The sequence below is a fragment of the Eptesicus fuscus genome, chromosome 22, assembly GCF_027574615.1.
Source record: "Eptesicus fuscus isolate TK198812 chromosome 22, DD_ASM_mEF_20220401, whole genome shotgun sequence".
NCBI lineage: Eukaryota > Metazoa > Chordata > Mammalia > Chiroptera > Vespertilionidae > Eptesicus > Eptesicus fuscus.
The window spans coordinates 2,006,013-2,026,104 of NC_072494.1; the positions used below are offsets into that span (position 1 = coordinate 2,006,013).

The 20,092-nt window shown below is 49.7% G+C and overlaps 1 protein-coding gene across 1 annotated transcript in view; it reads right to left on the reverse strand.

The window, feature by feature from the left end:
* The window catches only part of DPYD (dihydropyrimidine dehydrogenase), a 370,484-nt gene extending 351,959 nt beyond the window's left edge, over positions 1–18,525 (reverse strand). The window contains exon 1 of the mRNA XM_008147316.3: positions 18,392–18,525. Within this exon, the coding sequence (XP_008145538.2) occupies positions 18,392–18,430 (39 nt within the window). The 5' untranslated portion in view covers positions 18,431–18,525. The remainder of the gene's footprint in view (positions 1–18,391) is intronic.
* Between the last annotated feature and the right edge of the window lie 1,567 nt (positions 18,526–20,092).

Genomic DNA, 20,092 nt, shown 5'->3' on the forward strand with positions numbered 1-20,092 from the left:
TGAACCTAACAGAACGTATAGGACACGCCAGCCCAACAGCCGCAGAATACACATTCTTCTCAAGTGTGCACAGAACAGTCTCTAAGGCAGACCATAGAGGAGGCCGCAAAACAAGCCTTGATGAAGTAAAAGTTAAAGTCACCCAAAGTACTTCTCCAAACACAACGCACTGGAGTTAGATATCAATAAAGGAAAGGGATTTGGGGGATGTACAAACAACGTGGGTGAATACGGGTAAACATTATGCTATCTGAGAAAAGCCGGTTATAAAATACCACAGAGTGGATGATGCCATTGAAATAAAATGTCTAGAAAAGGCAAACCTGTGGAGGGAGAAAGCACCGTGCGGTTGCCAGGGGCTGGGGAGTGCCTGCTACGTGTAGGTGGCTTAGCCCTGGCCGGTGTGGCTCAGTGGCTGCCCATCGTCCCATGCACCAGGAGGTCACCAGTTCGATTCCTGGTCAGGGCGCATGCCCGGGCTGTGGGCTTGTCCCCCAGCAGGGGGCGTGAAGGAGGCAGCCGATAATGTTTCTCATTCATGTTTCTCTCCCTCTCCCTCTCCCTTCCTCTCTAAAATAAATAAACTTTTTTTTTTTTTTTCAAAACAAAGGGTAAGTGGTTTCTTCTGAGGTGATAAAAATTAATTGTGGTAATAGCAGCAAAACTCTATGAATACATTAAAAGCTTTTGAATTCTACACTTCATATGAGTAAATTGTGTGGTATGTAAATTATTTCTCAATAAAGCTGTTACCAAAAGCAATAATCACTAAAGTCTATTTTCAGTGCATTTCGTTGTACACTGTATTCACTCTAATAAACATCACTGGAACTTACTTGATTAGCCCACTATAAGTGACAATTATTTTTAGTAATTCCTATAGATAACAGACATGACATTACTTCAAACTATCTCTTTAGATGTCCATGTTTTCTGGATGACAAACATACAATAGAGCTAAGAGTTTTACATGGTTTATTCCTTATGATAAAATAATGCCAATGCAACCTATTAATAAGAGCCAACATTAAAAATGTAATCATATTTTTATACAAAAAAATGAAAACATTTTCTTAATATAAAATAAATGCAGTTTTTGTTTGTCTAGTTACTTAACCCTGACCCATTACTAATTTCATATTAATTCACACATACATAAAGAGATGACATTTTTCAAAGGTGGTTATTGTAGCCCACATTTATAGAAAAGAAAAAAGAAAGAAAGAAAAATGTCTGGGTAACATGCAAGAAAGACAGCTGCATTTATTTTAGTTTTTATTTCCACAATTCCTATTGTGATAAATGATTATGCTTATCTGTGTGGGCAGAGTAATGTAACTTTTGAGAAGAAACATTCTGAATACAATTTACTGGCTGCGTATCACAGTGACTTTTCTTTTGCGCAGCATAAGTAGAAAGCATAACATGAAATATTGGGTTAACCTTTTGCGAAAAGGCAGTGACTCGAATTCAATGGATCTTGGGTAAAAAGAAATTGAATTGCGGAGAACGGTTACCAAGGATTTGACTTAATAATATCCCCAATGAAAAGTGATATAAAATAAAAACACAGGACGTGAGTGTTTGAGAGCTGTTAAAAACAATTTTCCAAAGCGAGACTTTTGAAAACTAAAAGTCAATATCATCCATAACTAAGCAGCTGGCGGGACGCGGCAGCAGAGTTCCAAATTACATTCTTCCCAAGAAAAGGCCAGCGCAGGGTCCCCACAGGGTCTCGGGGTCCCCTCGCTGGATAACTCGGGCATTTTCAGAGGCCCGTTAACCCTTTCGGGTAAAAGGCAAATTACTTACAGAGGGTGATTGTCTCCCATGCAAAGAATTTGGCTTTGCCAAATCCCTTTCAAGTAATACAATTTAAAAAAAATGTACTGGGCGGGAGAGAGGATGCACTGGTGATTCTAGAAACAGAAGAAGGAATTTGAGAACATTTCGCTAATTTTATTGAGTGGAGGAAGTGACCGGATAGGACCCACAGATGATTATGCAAGAGACCAAGGTTCCCTGCTGTTGCCCTTCAGGCCACAGCATTCCGGGACGTGGTGGGATGTCGCAATCCCGGGCCGGAATTCTGCATCTGTGGAGGGTCCCTCCCTAACACAGGGCGTGGGGGGGGGGGGGGGGGGGGGTGCTGCCTGCAGCCACAGGCCTGGCTCACAAACAGAAGCAGATCTCTGAGCCCGAAAGCACTGGAACCTCAGGATCTGAGAGCTCGAACTCCAGCTGCAGGAGGCCACCTGGCCGGCCTGGCCTCTTAGGAACGAAGGGCTTTGTTTCCCACCACAGTCTCGACGATTCCAACGTGAGGCCCCACGGAGCCTCCTTCACCTTCAAAAGTACAAACCAGCGTTCCCTCGTCCATGCTGCTCGTTCCTCACTGTGATTCTGAGCCGTGAACACGATACCCACCTGCTGCCATTTTAGGTTTGCAAGCTGAACTGACGAATGACATTTCGTCTCATTTAAATGATCCCTCGTGTTTGCCTTTGGCGGCGAAGGTGGACTCCACTGCAAGTCACCCACTTTCCGCAGCGTCAAGTGCAAAGAAACAACAAATAAAGGCCGTGCTTTCCTATGTCCTGTAACTGGGCATCAGTCCCCCGTTTGGTGAAACACGGTGTCACTGTGCCGATTTCCCTTCGGTGAACATCCCCAGCCCCCAGGGAAGCAGCAAGCCTGCTGCGCGATGCGTCTGGTCGGTCGTTGTGGCTTCATTCGGACGACAGTCTCACAAGCGTGGACCGATGGAGAACCGAACTCCTGAACCGTCTCTTGCTTCCCGGCCCCGGTCTCGGCAATGACCCCAGCCTTTGCCCCAGGCACACCGTTAGCCAGAGCGTGGGGGGAATCTAAGGCATCGGAGACATTCACCGAGGCAGCGCTGCTTCCCGGGCCAGCTCATCCATCACCGATGCGGCCAGCCTCCCGCCGGGTCGGCAGCAGCAAAGGAAAGAACTGTATACCCTGCGCCTGCACCCGAGTTACAAACCACCTCCAAGTCTCCGACCTGGAAAAGCCAGGCTAAGCAGTCCTGGTAAGAGACCCACATGCTCCGTTGTTTTGTTTTGTTTTGTTTTGTTTTGTTTTGTTTTGCAATGCACATATCCATTCTTGGCCCAGGCTCAGGTTTCCATACCCTTGGGTTGAATTATTTCCAAGTAGTTTAGCTTCCTCTTCTTTTCCTGGTACGAGCTCTATACAAAGGCCAATTTTCCCTTTATCCACAAAGACTACCTCAACACAGTTAATCAATAATCGATGCAGGAGGAAGTCCCTGACAATCCTAAGTCCTGCAACTTCTTATGAAATATTCACCAAGTACTCTGCATAGTGTTAGAAACTGAATTTGGGCTCAGATCTTCGCTCTGCCATTTTTTTCTGGTTTATATGAACTCTCAATCTCTCTACTTCAACTATAACGTGGCGATTAGTAATAGTACCTACCTCATAGGGTTGTTTTGAGGATTAAATGAGATGGTACAGAAAACTGTCTGGAATGGGGCGTGTAGGATGTGCTGACTACATGTCAGCACTTAGTATGTGATGGGAATACAGTTTAGACTCCATTCATGCCCCTACATGCCCCTACAATTCTAAATATCCATATACAGGATTTTTTTTTTTTTTAAAGTGAAGGCAACAGGTGACAAGGTGGCTGTAAATAAGAGGGGAAAAGAGAGCTGGAACCCACTGACACCAAACCACTGGTCCCGGAGCTCATCTTTGTCCTGAGCCCACAAAGTCAAAGGCCAACTGCCTGACAAGGCAGTGTCCTCCTCACAAATTAATACGCCGCCCAAAGGGGCCAGGAAATCCAACGCAGCTTTTAAAATCCACCACACACACAGCGGTGTGCACCGCGTTTTACCGTGGAGAGCTCATGGGATTCCGGTCCCAACACACGCAGGCGAATTCCCATTCCATGCCCTTCCCAGGAAAGGCGGGCCGGCGCCCAAGTGACGGAAGCTAAAACATCAACAGCTCACCCACTGGACGTGAGCGGAGCCCCGAGAGCGCCTGGGAGGTCAGGTTCGTTTCTATCGCACACGGTCAGCACAGAGGAAGGCGTGCGGGCCCCGAAACATCCGCTCGCCGCGTCCCTCTCCATCAGCACACGGAGGCCCGCCCCAGGGCGCTGTGGCCCGGCCCCGCGGGGCCCAGCACTCTCCTCACCTGGGGGACACGCACCACACACCGGGCACCCCAGCGCTGTCCCCCCCGTTTCTCGTTTATCGAGTCTGTGCACAACCCCACGTGCCTGCCTCTGCTCACAGCACCACCGGGGTCCAGGATGCAGCCACTTTATGTCCGTCACGTGCTCACTTTCCTTTAACTCCTAACTCAGGACCATTTCCTCTAAACACTCAGCAGCCATGCCGCTCCCTGCACGCAGATGGTCCCCACGGACTGTGGCGCTTCTAGAGCCACGGCCACTCACTGGCCGAGCAGACGGCACAGCGCGTACCGATCAGCATCTATGCTCTCCTAGGAGCTGGTCAGTGACCCTCCCAGACAAAGGTGTTATCTCCACAGCCTCCTGTCCTCAAAGCACTCTGCTCCCTTAGGGACCTTAGGGAAAATAATGCACAAACACAATTGTTACTAAGAAAATTCCTTAGCGAGCAAGTTCCACCCGAGAGGAGGACGTGAATGCTGGCCGAACAGACCGATTTCCGTTTTCTTCTTCACCACGCGCCTTCCCTGGCGGAGGACACAGCGTGCCTGTCCCGGGGGACAAACACCGTAGCCATGTAATCATTGGCCTGGGTGCCCCTCCCTGCCCTCGGCAGCGGGTACCGTGTGGCCTCGGCAACGTCACTGGTTGTTGTCTCCGCTCCTGAAACGTCCTCGGGTCCAACGTTTGGATTTCATTACACAACACAGACACCGCCAGCACCGCCAGGCGCGGCCCCTCCACAGAAGATGGCGAGGAAGTGGGCGGGGTGGGCAGAAAGAAGGCCGTTCACTAGGAAGCGTGTTCAGAGAGGAGCGCGGGTCGGCCAGAAGGTGGACCTGGGGAGGGCCAGTTGGAAGGGTACGTTCTTGTGTGGGGTTTTTTTTTATTTTTATTGCTTCTGTTGAAATACTTAAAATAACAAGGAAATCCTTTAAGAAATGTTGTTAAGAGAACGTAATTGGTCACTTAAAACAATAAAAAGCTGCAAAGTCCACAGCAGGAAGACAAGAGTTCAGTCATGGCCGGTCCACAGTGGAGGAATAGACACACCTATGAGAAATCACATTTAAAGGGGTATTTGCGGATGTGGTGAGATACTCTTGCTATCAGGGGACGTTTCTAAAAGAAAGAGAAATCAAATCTATATCTGAAATAAGATTCCTTCTATCAGAAAGCTATGATTTTGTGTATATTTTAAATAATGTAAAATTCATCTATTAATTGCTATTTAAGCCACTTTTCTTCTCTTAATGGTGAAATCTTCTATTCTTTTTTTAGGGGGATTCTATTTTTTTCCTTTTCGTTGAATTTATTGGGGTGAACTAGTTAACAAAATTATACAGGTTTCAGGCACATGACCCTACAGCCCACCATCTGCTCGCTGTGCTGTGCTCACCACACCAGTACCTCCTTTCTCAGCGAACGCCCTCTGAGCACCCACAGAGATCATGGCCGTTTAAGAGGAACATTATCTCGCGGAAAGCATGCAGCATGGAGTCAGCTCAGGAGGCCTCCCTTCTCTACCAAACGTGACCCAGCAATTCCAACTTCGGGCACAGCTACCTCGCTGCAAACGATTTCTGTTGAAACCTCACGTGAGACATAGAGAAACAATGCCTTTTACTCCTCTTGGGGCGTAATTCAACACTGCTGGGCCCAAACTGGTTTCCCACCAGTGTACCCCTCTCCGCCATAACTCCCTCTGGCTGCCTGAGGGCCCTGCTCCGCAGGTTTTGTTTCTGCCGCTGCTGCAGGTGGAAGTGGGTGCGGGACGCAGGCGGACGCAGGCGGCAGGGGCTGCTGACACCCTGCAGGCCGCCCAGGCCTGTGCTCAGAAGGCGCCCCGACCTCCTCCGGGGAGCTGAGCTGCGAGTGCCCGACCTGCCCGGAGGGTGTGTGTGTGCCCGATGCCGGGCTCTGCTGGACCAGTTGGAGCAGAGAGTTTGAGCGCACAGTGGGACTGCAGATGTCCATCTGCTTGCTCTCTCTCTCTCTCTCTCTCTCTCTCTCTCTCTCTCTCTCTGCTGGCCTGGAGCCTGAGGAACTGAGTCGAGGCTGCGGCACTCTATGCCTACACGGCCGACGCCCAATGAAAGCCCTGGAAGCTAGGGCTTGGCTCAGCCTTCCCAGCTGGCGACACGTCACACAGTGTCACGCAGCGTCACCGGGGGAATCAAGATGTCCCCTATCAGCCCATGGAGGGAGGACACGGGAATGGGTGCCCCGTTCCGCTGGATTTTTGCCCCAGGTGCCTTCTCTCTGTCGGGCGAACCTAGTTCCCACTGCAACCACCTGCAGCCAGGAGGCCAGGCCCGAGGTCTGCGGCTGCTTCCAGCGAATCAATGGGCCGCGAGGGTCACAGAAAATGGAAGCGCGTTCCCTGTCGCTGCAGCCGTGAGCAGGGACAGGAGAGCCGCGTTCCTGCCGGTCACAGGGTGATGGTGCCGCCCTCCCTCCCGCAGCTTAACTTGTGAGGCGCCTGGACAGGAAACAGTCTCTAAAGCGTCGGCCAAGGGATCGCTCCACTCACCTTTCCCGCATCAAGCTCCAGCCGGTGAGCTGTATTTAGAGGGGGATTGGGGGGGTCACATTAAAGGGAGGGGTGCACTCCTCTGCTCCCTTCTTTCCTCCTTCAGGGGCTCTAACTCCCACGTGAACGGTGAGACAGCTTTGAGGGGACCCCGAGTGGAAGGACAGAACCCCGTGGACAAGAAAAGGGCTGCATGCCCTGTACCAGGTACCTCTGACTCCTTCGCACGACAAGAAATCGATTACTGTCTAGTTTCAGCCACTTCCGTTCATTTTTTTTAACAATATGCCTCATAATCTGGCGCACGCGGTGCCCAGGATGATTCTGGTGGCCAGCCAGGTGTGGGGGGCACAGACAGGCCACGAGGGAACGTGCTCGGGCCAGAGTGCGTCCAGATGTCGGAACGGGAGCGTCTGCCTTATGCACTTAAAAGACAAATGGGAAGTCACATCAGCATAAGTTAGTATTTTTCTTGAAATCCATCAAGATGTCAAAAAATCCTAAACCAAAAATTACTCATTTCAAAAAATGATCAATGGAAATGTCGTGCCAGCACAGGAAGAAAAAAAAAAGAGAAAAGAAGAAAAGATTCATTTTCATCTGCGTTGATGGCCGCTGATAGGTGCTCCCTTTGCACAGACGTGCGTTCTTTACGATACGGCACAAGGACGTGAATAACAACGTGCCCACCGGTCCTTTTAAACTGTTTGCCGGAAACTCCCCGCAGCCAGCCCGGCATGGAGCCCGCTCCCTCCACCCTGCAGTGGGAACCCTGCCCCCAGGCAGACACTCTGACTTCTCATCTGCACCATTCCCACCACCATTCTATTCGCTTCAAGGCTGGTCCTCAGCCTGGTGTGTATTTCAAACAAGACAACAGTTCAACTCTTTCTCAACATTTCCTAGTGCCTCTGATTTGAAAATAACACACAATCACATTTTCCTAAAAGTTCCTCCACTGAATGACTGTTTATTGTGGGGGCTACCATACGCCCGGGCACCTTTCCGAAAGGTTTTCATCATCATCATCATCATCCCATGAAGCCCTTAGTATTATCGCCAGTTTCCAGAGAAGGAAACAAAATTACCAGGAGGCTGCGTCACGTGTCCAGAAGGTGACAGAGATTCTAACCAACTCGACGGGCTTCAGACTCTCCACTGTCAGTCATGACGCTGCCCTTCCTCCACGGGCGGCAGTAGCGTTAGCTGCGTCTTTATTTTAATGCATGTAACGTGAGGGCTGCTAGTCCGTGTAAACAATGAAATCAGTTTGGCTTTGGGGCGGATAACCACGCAGACAAGACCTGGAGTCATACTTTAAAGGTTTGTCATCTCTCTCTTGGCCACAGGCTCTCACACACTGCCTGGCACGCCTTGGTTATCAGCTGCTGGTGGAAATGAAGAAAAAGAGGCGACACCTAGAATCGCTAAGGAAGCTCCAGCAGGAGTCGACGACAATGGCTATTCGTTGGGAAGTACCGCAAAGTAACGGTGCCTCTCATGTCACAATGTGTGATCCCCAGGGGAGCGGCAACGACCGAAAGTAAAAGTGGGGGTGTGGAAGGAGCTCAGGGAAAAAGAGGGTCCCGTTCGTCCTGGCACGGCACTTGCACATCGGTGGCATCTTACAAATGACATATAGGCTGAAAAAGAATTTGACAGCGAAACAGAGCCGCTTCAAGCGCCTTTCAATTGTTGGATTTGAATTAAATCCAGACATCCTATCTGAAAAGCTAAGATTTTTTCCTTAATTGTGAAGAAGCCACAGATGCTCTGGTACCAAAAATAGAGTTCACAACTCAGAAATGTCAAGTAACACTACTTCCATTATAACAGAAATTACATACTTAACACTTTCGATTCATAAAAACATTTCACATGCATGATTAGATCATGGGTTTGAGTGAAACCCACGCCTGTCTAAAATGTTCTGCTTATGTGCCTGCCTGCCCCACTAGACAGGAGCTCACTGAGTGCGATGACCGGCTAGGCCTCCCCTCCGGATCTGCAGTACCTCGTACAGAACAGGACACAAAGGAAGCCTGCACTGCACTGAACGGCACCTTCCCAGTGCCAGAGCCAGAAGGGAGGTCCATGGACAGACAGACCTCGTGAGGTGCAAGGACAACCCAAGGAAAAGGCCGTCAAGGTGAGGACCAAGTCTCCTGACTCCCCTGCATCACCAAATTCATTCAAAAACACGCCGCCAGCCCCGCTGGTGTGGCTCAGTGGTTGAGCATCGGCCTATGAACCAGGAGGTCATGCACGGTTCCATTCCCAGTCAGGGGCACATACCCAGGTTGCAGGTTGGAGTCCCCAGTAGGGGGAGTGCAGGAGGCAGCCAATCAATGATTCTCTCTCATCATTGATGTTTCTATCTCTCTCCTTTCCTCTCTGAAATCAATAAAAATATATTTTTACAAAAAAATACTACTATAAATAAGTCCCAAATATTTTGAGTTATTCATTATTTCACCTTGCCTATGACCCTAATTCTGATTGGAAGCCATGGATAAAAGCAGAAATCAGGAAATGGATGCGTAATGAGAGAGAAGCACAACAGGTCAGAAGTTCAGGGTCTCGGAGATGTGTTGGATAAAGCTAGATTTCTTTTATTTCCCCCAGAAAGATGGCGTGATCCCTACATTTAAAAGAATCCTTGAAGCATTATGCGTGTTTCATCGCCATGGAGATACTCTGCATCTCGAGATGAGTAAATTATCGCCGTCACCTTCCACACAAAGCTCCTCACACTTCAGCTGTCACTGTGCAGATTCATACGGAAAATAAATTTTAAGCAGTGGCATCGCTGTGTAATGAGTAATAATTTCCCCAAATTAGTAGCATTCAGTGTCTAGGGAGATTTCTTTTATTATTTTATTCGTAGACTATTTTGTAAAAGGCGCATGCTAACCAGAGCCATTTCCCTCTGAAGACTTGTCTGCAATAGGGCACAGCCCGAGGAAACAATCCGCTATTGTGCTCCCTTGGGGGAGACGCCGCTGTAATCACTTCCAGGTGTTGGATAAAAGGCACTTCCTGGCGCTGGACGGGTCCCCATACTGTCCATCAGCCGTCCTGGCACTTGAATGTATTCGGAGGCACCAACAGCTTTCTCAAGGATGACAGATATTAGTTATAATGAAGGTTATTGTGCTGGCACGGAAGAGAGCCTGACTTAATGGAAGACTGATGGGGATTAACAAGGTTGCTGCGTAATTACCAACAGGCTTCGCTGTGGGCCGCGTTCCTGCCAGTCACACCCTCGCTCCCACTGGAAGAGGCAGGGCTGGGAGATGGACACATGTCCTGTATTTCCTATGAGGCATGGGGAGAACCTGAAGGGCTAGACACAATGTGTTTCACAATACAGCTCTGATTTCTTTTCTTTTTTAATCCTCAATGGGGGGTGTTTTTTATTGATTTTAGAAAGAGGAAGGAGAGTTGGGGGGGGGGGAGAGAGAGAGAGAGAGAGAGAGAGAGAGAGAGAGAGAGAAAAGAGAGAGAGAAAAGAAAGAGAGAAAGAGAGAAAGAGAGAGAGAAAGGAAGAAAGGAAGGAAGGAAGGAAGGAAGGAAGGAAGGAAGGAAGAAAGAAAGAAAGAAAGAAAGAAAGAAAGAAAGAAAGAAAGAAAGAAAGGGAAAGAAAGATGGGTTGCCTCTCCTACTCGCCCTGACCCGAGATCAAACCCGCAACCCTTTTGGGGTTCGGGATGACTCTCAACCAACTGAGCCACCTGGCCAGGCTCAGATTTCTTTTGCCTTAAAATCTGTTATATCAAACATAATATATTTTATTGGAAAAAGTAAAAAAGGGTGTTCATGAAAATGAAATTCAATCCTCCTATAAATGCAGGATAATAAATAGCTCAAGTATTTTGAGTTACCCACTATGACATATTGCATGAAGCACTTGATCAATTCTAAATGCATATAGTATAAATGTCTCTCACAGTGCACGTGTCAGTTCCAACGCCGAGCTTCAGCTAAACCAGCATTTTGAAACAGGCAGGACACAGTGGTCATGCAAAGCAACACCTAACAGGGCGAGGCCGTGGCAGCGTCCTGTGCCCTTTGAATGACTCCTAAACACAGCAACAAGTTAGGAACAATGAGATCTTCTGTAAATTAGTCCTTACAACACTTGTAGGCATTATCTTAAAATTCGATGTCTTTTATTTTCTAAAACAAAATTCATTGTCTTTTATTTTCAAACTACACAGGAGGAACCCAGAGATCCAAATAGAGAGCCTTTAAAAACAAAACAAAATTGTACTTTTCCAAAACTGCAAAGGGCCATAGACAGAAGGAAAAATGACCACAAACATGCTGCTGGATAAATAAAACGTGGAGTCCTGCAGTACAAACTGGAAAACGATGGAGACGGTGGAGACTAGACAAGGGTGATGGGGCCCCAGCTCCAATGGCAGGGGAGAGGCGGTGGTGAAGCCCTCTTCCCACCTCCACCTTTTTAGGGCTTCACCTCTGCATGGAGGCCGTGCTCACCTAACCACCCAACAGTAACCAGCAACCACTCAGCATCGGGACTCCTGTCCCCCTCTCCCCCCAACTCCCAACGAGTCATTCGCAGCTCCTCCCTGGGAAGAGCAGTGATGAGCACCATGGCTTTGCCTGAAAAGCCCCTCTTAATGAATTAATTCACTGTTACTTAGAGCATCCATTATACTAATAAAAAGTCAACAACATCTAAAGAGGCCACTGTTACACCATGGGACGATTCGGAGATTATCTCGCAGGACTCCCTGGCAGCAAGGTGGTCACGCATTTCAGTGGCCGTCCCTTAACCAGGATGGAACTCCAAGCTCCACGTCAATCGACTGGTTTCCATGGTGACCCAAGGCACTGGGGAGCTGGAGTAATCTCATGAAAACTTGCTGAACCAGTCAGTGAAACTCAGTAATTCAGGTGCATGGGATGTTGCTTGAGCCATGGTTTTAAGAAAGGCAGCAGGGGCAAACACACTGCCAGTGTGCAGAGCCACACTTCCCCCCCCTCTTCTCCCCCTCCCCCTCTCCCCGCTCCCCCTAACTCTAATCTGCCAGCCCTGGGCTTACACCTGACCCACCTCAGCCAGGACAGCCCTCCTCCGCCTTCCCTGGAAGAAGACACCTGCATCCGTTCCCTGCAGCTGCATTATGGGAGACTGGAGTGAAGGAGTAGTTGGCATGGGCTTGTCTCCCCAGGGTTATCCCCGTCTATATACTGGGGGGCAGGGTTCACCCAGCACTCCCCCCGACTGCTGTTCTACTGCAGTGGACTGATTCTTCCGGTGGTTCCCTGACTGGTTTGGGGACTAGATCGGAACCAGTGCTTTAGTGACGATTATTTCTCGGCATTCTCAATGACATTTGGAAGGGACATCGAGTTGTCCTTTCCTGAAAAGAAATACCTACACAATTATTAAAAACAAAAAACACACAACTCATGATGTTTTGGTACAAAATGGACTAAGCTTTGGTTTCTCTAAGCAAGCATTTTAGCTTCAAATAAAGTTTTCCTAGACTTCTAAGCATACCTGCACACGCTGTATTTGCTCGTGAATAATTTTTTTTCATCTGGGAGGGGAGGGAGTTGGGGATAAACCCATTTTGCACCAAGAAAGGGAACACCATGCTCTTTGGGAACTCTCATTTAGATAACAAATTTTGGGCACCAGCTTCTAACAATGTCATTTCTTTGAGAATTTCAGCTTTGGTTGTGTCTGTCCTCTGCCTCGATCATAATAATTAAAGTGACAGCCTGCGTCCCTACCTCCCAGGTGCCTGGAAATTGATATTATGAGTGCTTATGAGTGTCCCCTGGAGGCACTGCTCACGGGGCCACTTGGAAGAAAAATCTCTTCATCAATAATGAAGCCCCGAGGGCCACCTCTCAGGGGACCCCCGCAAAATTACATGTCAACCCCGGGCCTGATTTATGCAGATGGCGCCCCGCCTCGCCCGTGTTTTATTGCCCACCACTCTCTGCGGAGCCTCCCGCCCCTGCACCCCAGGTCTCTCCCAAAACATCACCCTCCCGTGTTCCGCTACTGCAGGAAACAGTTAAAACTAAACCCCAAGGAGAGAGGGAGGAGTGACAGGCAGGTAAGGGCCGGCCACATTCACACCCATAACAAACAGCCAGTCCTGGCCGAGCGGCTCCGGTGGTTGAGTCCGTGCCACTGGTTCTGTTCCCGCTCAGGGTACGTGCCCCGGGCTCGGGTTCGGTCAGGGAATGTCTGGAAGGGGGCTGGCGGGTGTTTCTCTTTCACATCCATGTTTCTCTCTGTCTCCTGTCTTCCTCTCTCTAAGCATGTCCTCGAGTGAGGATTTTAAAAATAAACAAATAAAATAACAGAGTCGGGATTTGAACCCAGGCCTGTTTTAATGCAATGCTTTTTGTAACCCATGGAATAAAACCTGATGCCGTGCAATACAAAATAAACTTTCTACAAAAGTCTCGAGTTGCTAACATCAACAGATGTCTGTTCCGTCTAAGAGGAAAGCTATCCGTTGAAGTAAGTGCAGACGCTATGTACCTGCTGGTATAACATTTTAATTACGGAAGCTGTAAGTATTCTAAACCACCAGGCAGGCATAATCCTATTAGGAGTTATCTCCTCGTGTGGCTGGCTCCGGGGTATCTGTGAACACCCACACTCTGATGTTTGAGGCCGAGAACACCTCCTGCCTGGACACAGAGGATTAAGAGCAAATCAAGTTCAGGAGGTAAACAAGTCACATTTGAAAATTAAAACCCCGATTATAGATAAATGTATAATCTTAGAGTGCCGGATTCAATGTTTTTGAATTAAAGCAGAGCATACGTGCCGGCGAACTTTCCTTACAGTGTTAAGGACTAAAGGTTTGGGGCCCGCATTGGTCGCTGTGTCCACGTGGCTTCGAGGCAGAAAAATAAAATCTTACTTTTCAGGCTCCTCTTCAGCCCACTAATGCCTGGTCCTTATCTGCTCTGATTCTCTCTTTCATTATTACGTTATTACTTAAGTTTTTTCAGTCTCATTGTCTTTCATTTTAGGGTGCCTAATTTTTAATGTAAGATTGTGCTAATTAGGAGGGTTCTCCCAGAGACCAGCCTTGTTTACCTTACTGGAGCGTCTATTTTTCAGTTCTTGTGTCGTTTGCCAGCTTATATCCAGATTTGGTAAAAACGCTGCATTCAAACAGTTAAGACAGGATTGCTAAAGGTCATGCATTGCCTCCGGATTTTAAATCTAGATCTTTTTGGAATTTTTAGGAATTCCTTACTGTAAATGTTCAGCTTTCCAAAACTGGCCTTTTCTTCCAAAATGTAAGAAAGGAGGCTACCGAATTCCAGCACATTTTTACAATTAAGCCATCAGTCAACACAACCTGCCATGATGAAGATGAAGCAGATCCAAGCTAAAAACCTCCCTAGTGATAGATTCATCTCTAGTCATTAATCTCACGGCCTCTAATTAAACTACTACTAAACCCAGTCATCTGAATTCATATAGAGGTAGAATTTTTTAACTGGATTGAAATATATACACCTGACCATGCTTAACTATAGAAATGTGAAGTCCCTTAAAGCAACAACGATACCTACCCCTGGAATGAAATAACTCTCCAGATCACACCATCAGATACATTTCTCCTGCCCAGCTGAATTCCTTAGAAAGGAGATGGACTTTAAGCGTGATCCCTGGGGCAGCTTAAAGTAGGGAGGGCAGCTGAAACTCACAAAACAGGTTTGAAGTTTTAAAATTAAAAGTAAAGAAGTAAAAGCCTTCGCAAGTCAAGATAGCATTTCCATAGCTCCCTGGTGCCCAGCCCATAAAAGAAGACAAGGCTGTTACTTGTATGTGGAACAAACATTTCACAAGGGTAGGTAAACCGAGAACCATGGCTCTTGCCAAGTTCAATCCTATTCCCCACTTCGGATCCAGGACCCGCCTGCCTCCCTAGGAGCAAAGCAGTTATGACAAAGGGTATCCTGAAACAAGCTTTTGCCATCTCTACCCATTTGTAACTCATGGTCTTTCCTTTTGTCAAAATGCTCCTTAAAACTGACGTTCTCCAAGTTGTTTCCATTATAGTCTCATTTTCCAAATCTATCATTTTATCCATTTTCTTAACAAACACAGAAAATTCTCGATTACCTTCGCCAATGATTAGAATCCATACGATAGGCCATTCGGAACTGCTTTTATTCGACTGGAAATGCGCTGTGATGTTGTGGACAATGGGCTGAAATCCCTCTTCATTCAGGGTACATTTGAAATGAGTTGACAACCCCTCACTCCTCATTTCCATAATTCAAGGTTGGACCTTGACTTGTGATTGTGGAGCAGCAGAAGGGGGGGGGGGGGGTAGCAATTTAGTTTGGCTGAAAATGTTTACCAAAATGTAAAAGCATACACTTTCACTTATTGTTTATATTTTTATTGGCTTTAGAGAGAAAGAAAGAAACATCTCTTTGTTGTTATGTGCCCTGACTGCAGATCAAGCCTGAAAACCTTGACTGATGGGGACGATGGTCCAATCAACTGAGCCACCCGGCCAGGGCTGGCTGCCCTTCGGTAGCCTCTCCTCAGTTATCCACGTCGGTGGGAGGGAAAGAAGACAACTTGTTTTCCTCTGGCGCTCTTACTCCTGAAGTCAGCACTGGATTCTGAGGGACTTTGCTACTGTTGACTGGGCGGTTGGGGGGGTGGAAGGGGGCAGAGGGATTTGGTCAGGTCAAAGTAACAAGTGAGGTAGGTGTATGAACAAAGGCGAACGCTCCCAAAATCACCCTGACTCGCTTTTCAAGGTGCCGATCTCATACTCGTCACCAACGCAAACTGCATCCGGCGCCGTGGAGGCACTGCTGACGTCAGGGGAAGTGAGGGAGGCGGGGCAGTGGCATGCTTGAGACCTCTGAACCTTCCAGGAGACTCTGTATTCAAAGCCATCCTTGACACAACTCAGCTTGAATTCAAAGAGTGAGTCCACAAAGTCAACTGACTTTCAGAAAAATGAACAGCTACAGTTGGTGAACTTCAGAATGTGAATTATTTGATTGGCATTGGTTTTCCTCATAGGTTCCTATACTTCTACTTTCTAACAGGTCTGTCCTTTCTTCCTGACAAGGTGTGGACTGTTGTTGGCTAATCACCTCCGTTTTTCCTTCCTCAACCGATTGTGCAACTTGAGAAACTTGCCTCAAGTCACCGGGCTAGGGAGGGGTGGAATGAGACCTCCACCCCAGGCAGGGAGCTCTAGATGCCAGGATCAGAACCACACCAAAGGGACTGGGGAAAACGGGACTGCTCACGCATCTTCGCCCACGACTGCACTGACCACCGCCTCCGAGGGTGCGAGCCAGGTCCCGGTCTCTCTGACCTTCCGATGCGCCCCTGCTGGGCCCCTCTTCCTGCTCAGGGACGTTCCAGGCTGGGGTTTGGCGTCCTTCCGGTGGTTTTTCAAGCTCCCAACCTTTCAACCCTGATGGGATATTGGGTGGAGGCTCGAGATCACGGAGGGGTTACCCAGAGCAACGTTTTACACCTCAGTGACTTTTCCCTCGGAAACAACGATGTGTCTTGACTGCGTGGATGAGACCTGAGGGTCGGGAGGTAGCTTTGGGGGGAATTAAGTCACTGTTACAGCAGGTTGTCACCAACACCTTCTGTTCGTTTCACATTTATCAAGGGAACTTGTTTTCCGTTTCATAGCGGTAATTTTTTTTCTCAAGATGTCTCGCGTCTCCATGAACTGGAGACTAAGGCGGTGGTCACAGTCAGATGGAACCCTAGACAACGGGCTTAATAAATCCACGCAAGAACGCAAACCCAATGTACGCACTGGAACTGGCTCGAACACCGAGTCTTCCTAATTCATTCGGATTCTTCAAACAAAAGTGAACTTGTGCGGTGAGTCAACAGGACAACTGAGACATCTAAGCTTGACCACGTTCCCCTAGGCTTAAGGTGTTTTTCTTCACTGCACTGTATTTGAAAGACTGATTTCAGGGTCCTTCATGGTCCTCTGGCTCCTGCATCACGGCTTGACTTTGAGGGAAAAGTGAGGCAGGTGTATGAGCAGAGAGGTTACTGATTCAAGTGTGTTGCATATCTGAACGACATAAGTGCTGAAAAGCCACCATTCTAGGTCGTAAGGAATGTCAGGCAGACCGGCTGCATAGACTTATCAGGTGGAGGCCAGCGTGAGGGCTTTGACTTCCTACAGGGTCTCAGTTGAAACAGTATATGACATTAAGCCAGTCACAAAAGTGTCACTGGCATCTTCTTCCTTAGTGTAATGTGCCTAAGAACTGATTTCAAATGTAGGAGAGACTGAGAAAGAAGTCAGTCAGGCAGATAACATACCATTTTGAAATTCAAAAGCCAAAGCCAGCTGCCCTCTGGCGCTCTTATTCCTGAAGTCAGCACTGGATTCTGAGGGACTTTGCTACTGTTGACTGGGGGGTTGGGGGGTGGAGGGGGGCAGAGGGATTTGGTCAGGTCAAAGTAACAAGGACAAAAGAACTAGAATGTAAGTCCAGTCTCCTTTGCCCTTTGCACACATAAACAGGTACTGGTTAAATAGAATCATACTGATCCATATGAAAAAGTAAATTATCTACGAGAGAAATTACTAGTAAATCAACTGAAGAAGCCCACAGGTGTACTTTGGCGCTTGTTTCTAAAATGGGTTTGTCAAACCAATGTATGGAGTCTGGAGAAAACACTACGGCCACCCTCCAAACCAAGCAACAAGTTCTTTCCATCAACGGTAGAGACAAAACGTGGCAAAAGCAGCTACTCTGCAAACAGGTGGTTTTAAACTTTTACTTAAGCCACTGACAGCGGACGAAAGCACATTTTTGTCATTTCTAAAGAACACACACACGTGTGCAAACACGGGTCTTATCAGACTCACATAAAGAAAAGTCTCCAAGAAAACCCACCACACACTGAACAGCAGTGTGTCTGAGCTGGGACGTGCTGCCGAGGGTGCGTGTGTACACCTGGAGCCCCGGTTCACAACCAAGTCTTCCTCCCGGCAGACACCGAGGTCCCGGGAGAGCGCACGGGAAATGGCCATTGCAGGTGGGACTTTATATTCAGCAAGAAAGATGACATTTTTACAGAACACAGAGCGCAGGAGGAAAGCGAGAACTGTCCAAAGGGGAGGAGACGCGTTTCCTGGCATTCCTGGGGTTCTCAGAGAAGCTATAGTGTTTCCGAGCCCCGCTCTGGCCAGCGGGCACCCCGCCGCTCACACAGCTGTCCTCCTGCGGGCACCGCGCCTCGGCCCTTCCCCGGCTGCAGACCCTGCAGGTGGGGCAGCAGACAGGTGTCCCGAAGGCAGGTGGGGGCGAGGAGGAGGAGCGGGGAGCCTGCTGGGAAGGGGGCGCCGCCGGCCTGCAGAGCCCACCTGTCTGCAACTCTTGTGCCCCTTCAGTCCCGCCACTCAGGTCAGGACCGGCTTCCTGACCTTCCCCGCACCCCGTCCCGCTCCAAGGGCACCCCCTCCGCTCACGGGACTCCTCGGCCACCACGCGGACCTCCCGCGGAGGCCAGGTTCCCGCGGCTCCCGCTCCTCCGGGGGCGCAGGGGTGGTCGAGGGCCTTCCCGGTCCCCACCCGCGGGGACCCCAGGGACCCTCCCCCGCCCCCTGGAGCCAGCGCGCAGTCCGTACCTCGATGTCCGGCGCGTCCTTGCTGAGCACGGGGGCCATGGCAGCGTCTGCAGTCGGGGGCCCCGGAGACAGACCTGCGCTCGCGTCCTCGGGCTCCTGAGTGGCAGCTGAGTGCGGCGAAGGGGACTGAGGAAGCCCAGGGCCAGCGGCGCGGGGGCGGGGCCGGCCGTGACGCCCTCGGGCGGGGGCGGGGCGGGCAGGAAGACACGCCCAGGGGCGGGATAACACGAGAGGACACGCCGCAGATTGGCCGCGGGATGGCACGCCCGGGGGCGGGGCTAACACAAGAGGACACGCCCCCGGGCGGGGCTTCGCGCTCTGCCCGGAGACTCCCGCGCACCGCTGCGCCCTGGGACCTGGGGTCACCCCGCGCGCGCCGGGACTGGTTGTCCACGCTCCCGCCTCCCCGCCCTCCCCGCCCCCAGCCCGCCCGCTTGTTTTCCTTCCGCGGGCGAAAGGAAGGGCGGGAGAGCGCTGGGTCAGGGACTGCCCTTTAGTTAAAGGCTGCGCTAGGTGGGCGGGGACCAGCTGTGACCGGCCCACAGGATTAAAGGTAAAAGCTGGGCGCTCTGGGTGACAGCCTGGCTCCTTTCTTTCCTCCGCCCCCCCCTTCCCTCCCAACCCCCCTCCGCGAGGTGCACAAGTTGCATTTCAGGAGCTGGTCAGGGACGAGGTAGTAAAGGTTCCTCCCTCCATCCCGCAGAGAGGCGGCAGGGCCCTGGACCCTGGAGAAGGGCGAGTGCATATCTGAACTGCAGGATGAGTGTCCGGGGGACACTCCCTTGGCAAAGGCGGCCAGGAGCCCCGGGAGCAGCAATTCCGTGGCCAGAAGGGCAGGTAGTGGTAAGGGCTGCCGGTGCTGCGAAGTCTAGGCTGTATTTTTGCAGAACAATCCATTCCGGTGACTCTTTTCAAAAAGAATTCTATAACGTTAAGCTCTTTTGAAGAGTTGCCCCTTAAGGCTGGTTCTAGAGCTTGCTTGGGGTAGGGAAGCGGTTTCACTTGGAGGTGGACTCAATCCCGAAACGATTCACCTGTATATGAGGATAGCTGTTCTCCAGACCTCTCTCTTCCCGCCCCACTTAGACCAGTGCCAGTGAGCTGTGAATCACCTGGCCCCCCGCCCTCCCAGGCTCACCAAGGGCCTGGCCACTGCTGCCCTGACTGGTTATATTCCAAACACAAGGTAATCTGTCTCCCCTTCCTCCAAGCACTCATCTTGCTGGGCACCTGTCCTCCCCCTGGAGCCCTCTCCACATCTACCCACCCTTGAATTCTCAGAGAAGCCTTCCCTGACCCATCCCCCCACCCACAAAATGAGACGCGCCTGCCCCTGTCCGTGTGTCATCCAGCCCTGTCACACTGTATGGGCATGTTGACCTGAGGGAGGCTTGTTCACTCTCTGGCTCCCATTTACAATGTGAGCTCCGGGAAGCCAGGGCCCAGGTCTGGCTGGGCTGTCTACTGGGTATGAAGTTCCTCGTCCAGGACTGAAACTTGCGGGACCAAGAATACTTGGTGGTTGTATGAACACAGTAGACCCTCAAGCCCCTCTAGGCACCACACAGTTCCTTTTAGAAACTTCAGTTGCTCTTTACCAGGTAAACCAAGTAAATCACAAACACTACCAATGACTTCCTAGTTAACCATACCTTGCCTCCAAAGTCAGATATATCCTCTTGGAGATCTGTCTGTCTACCA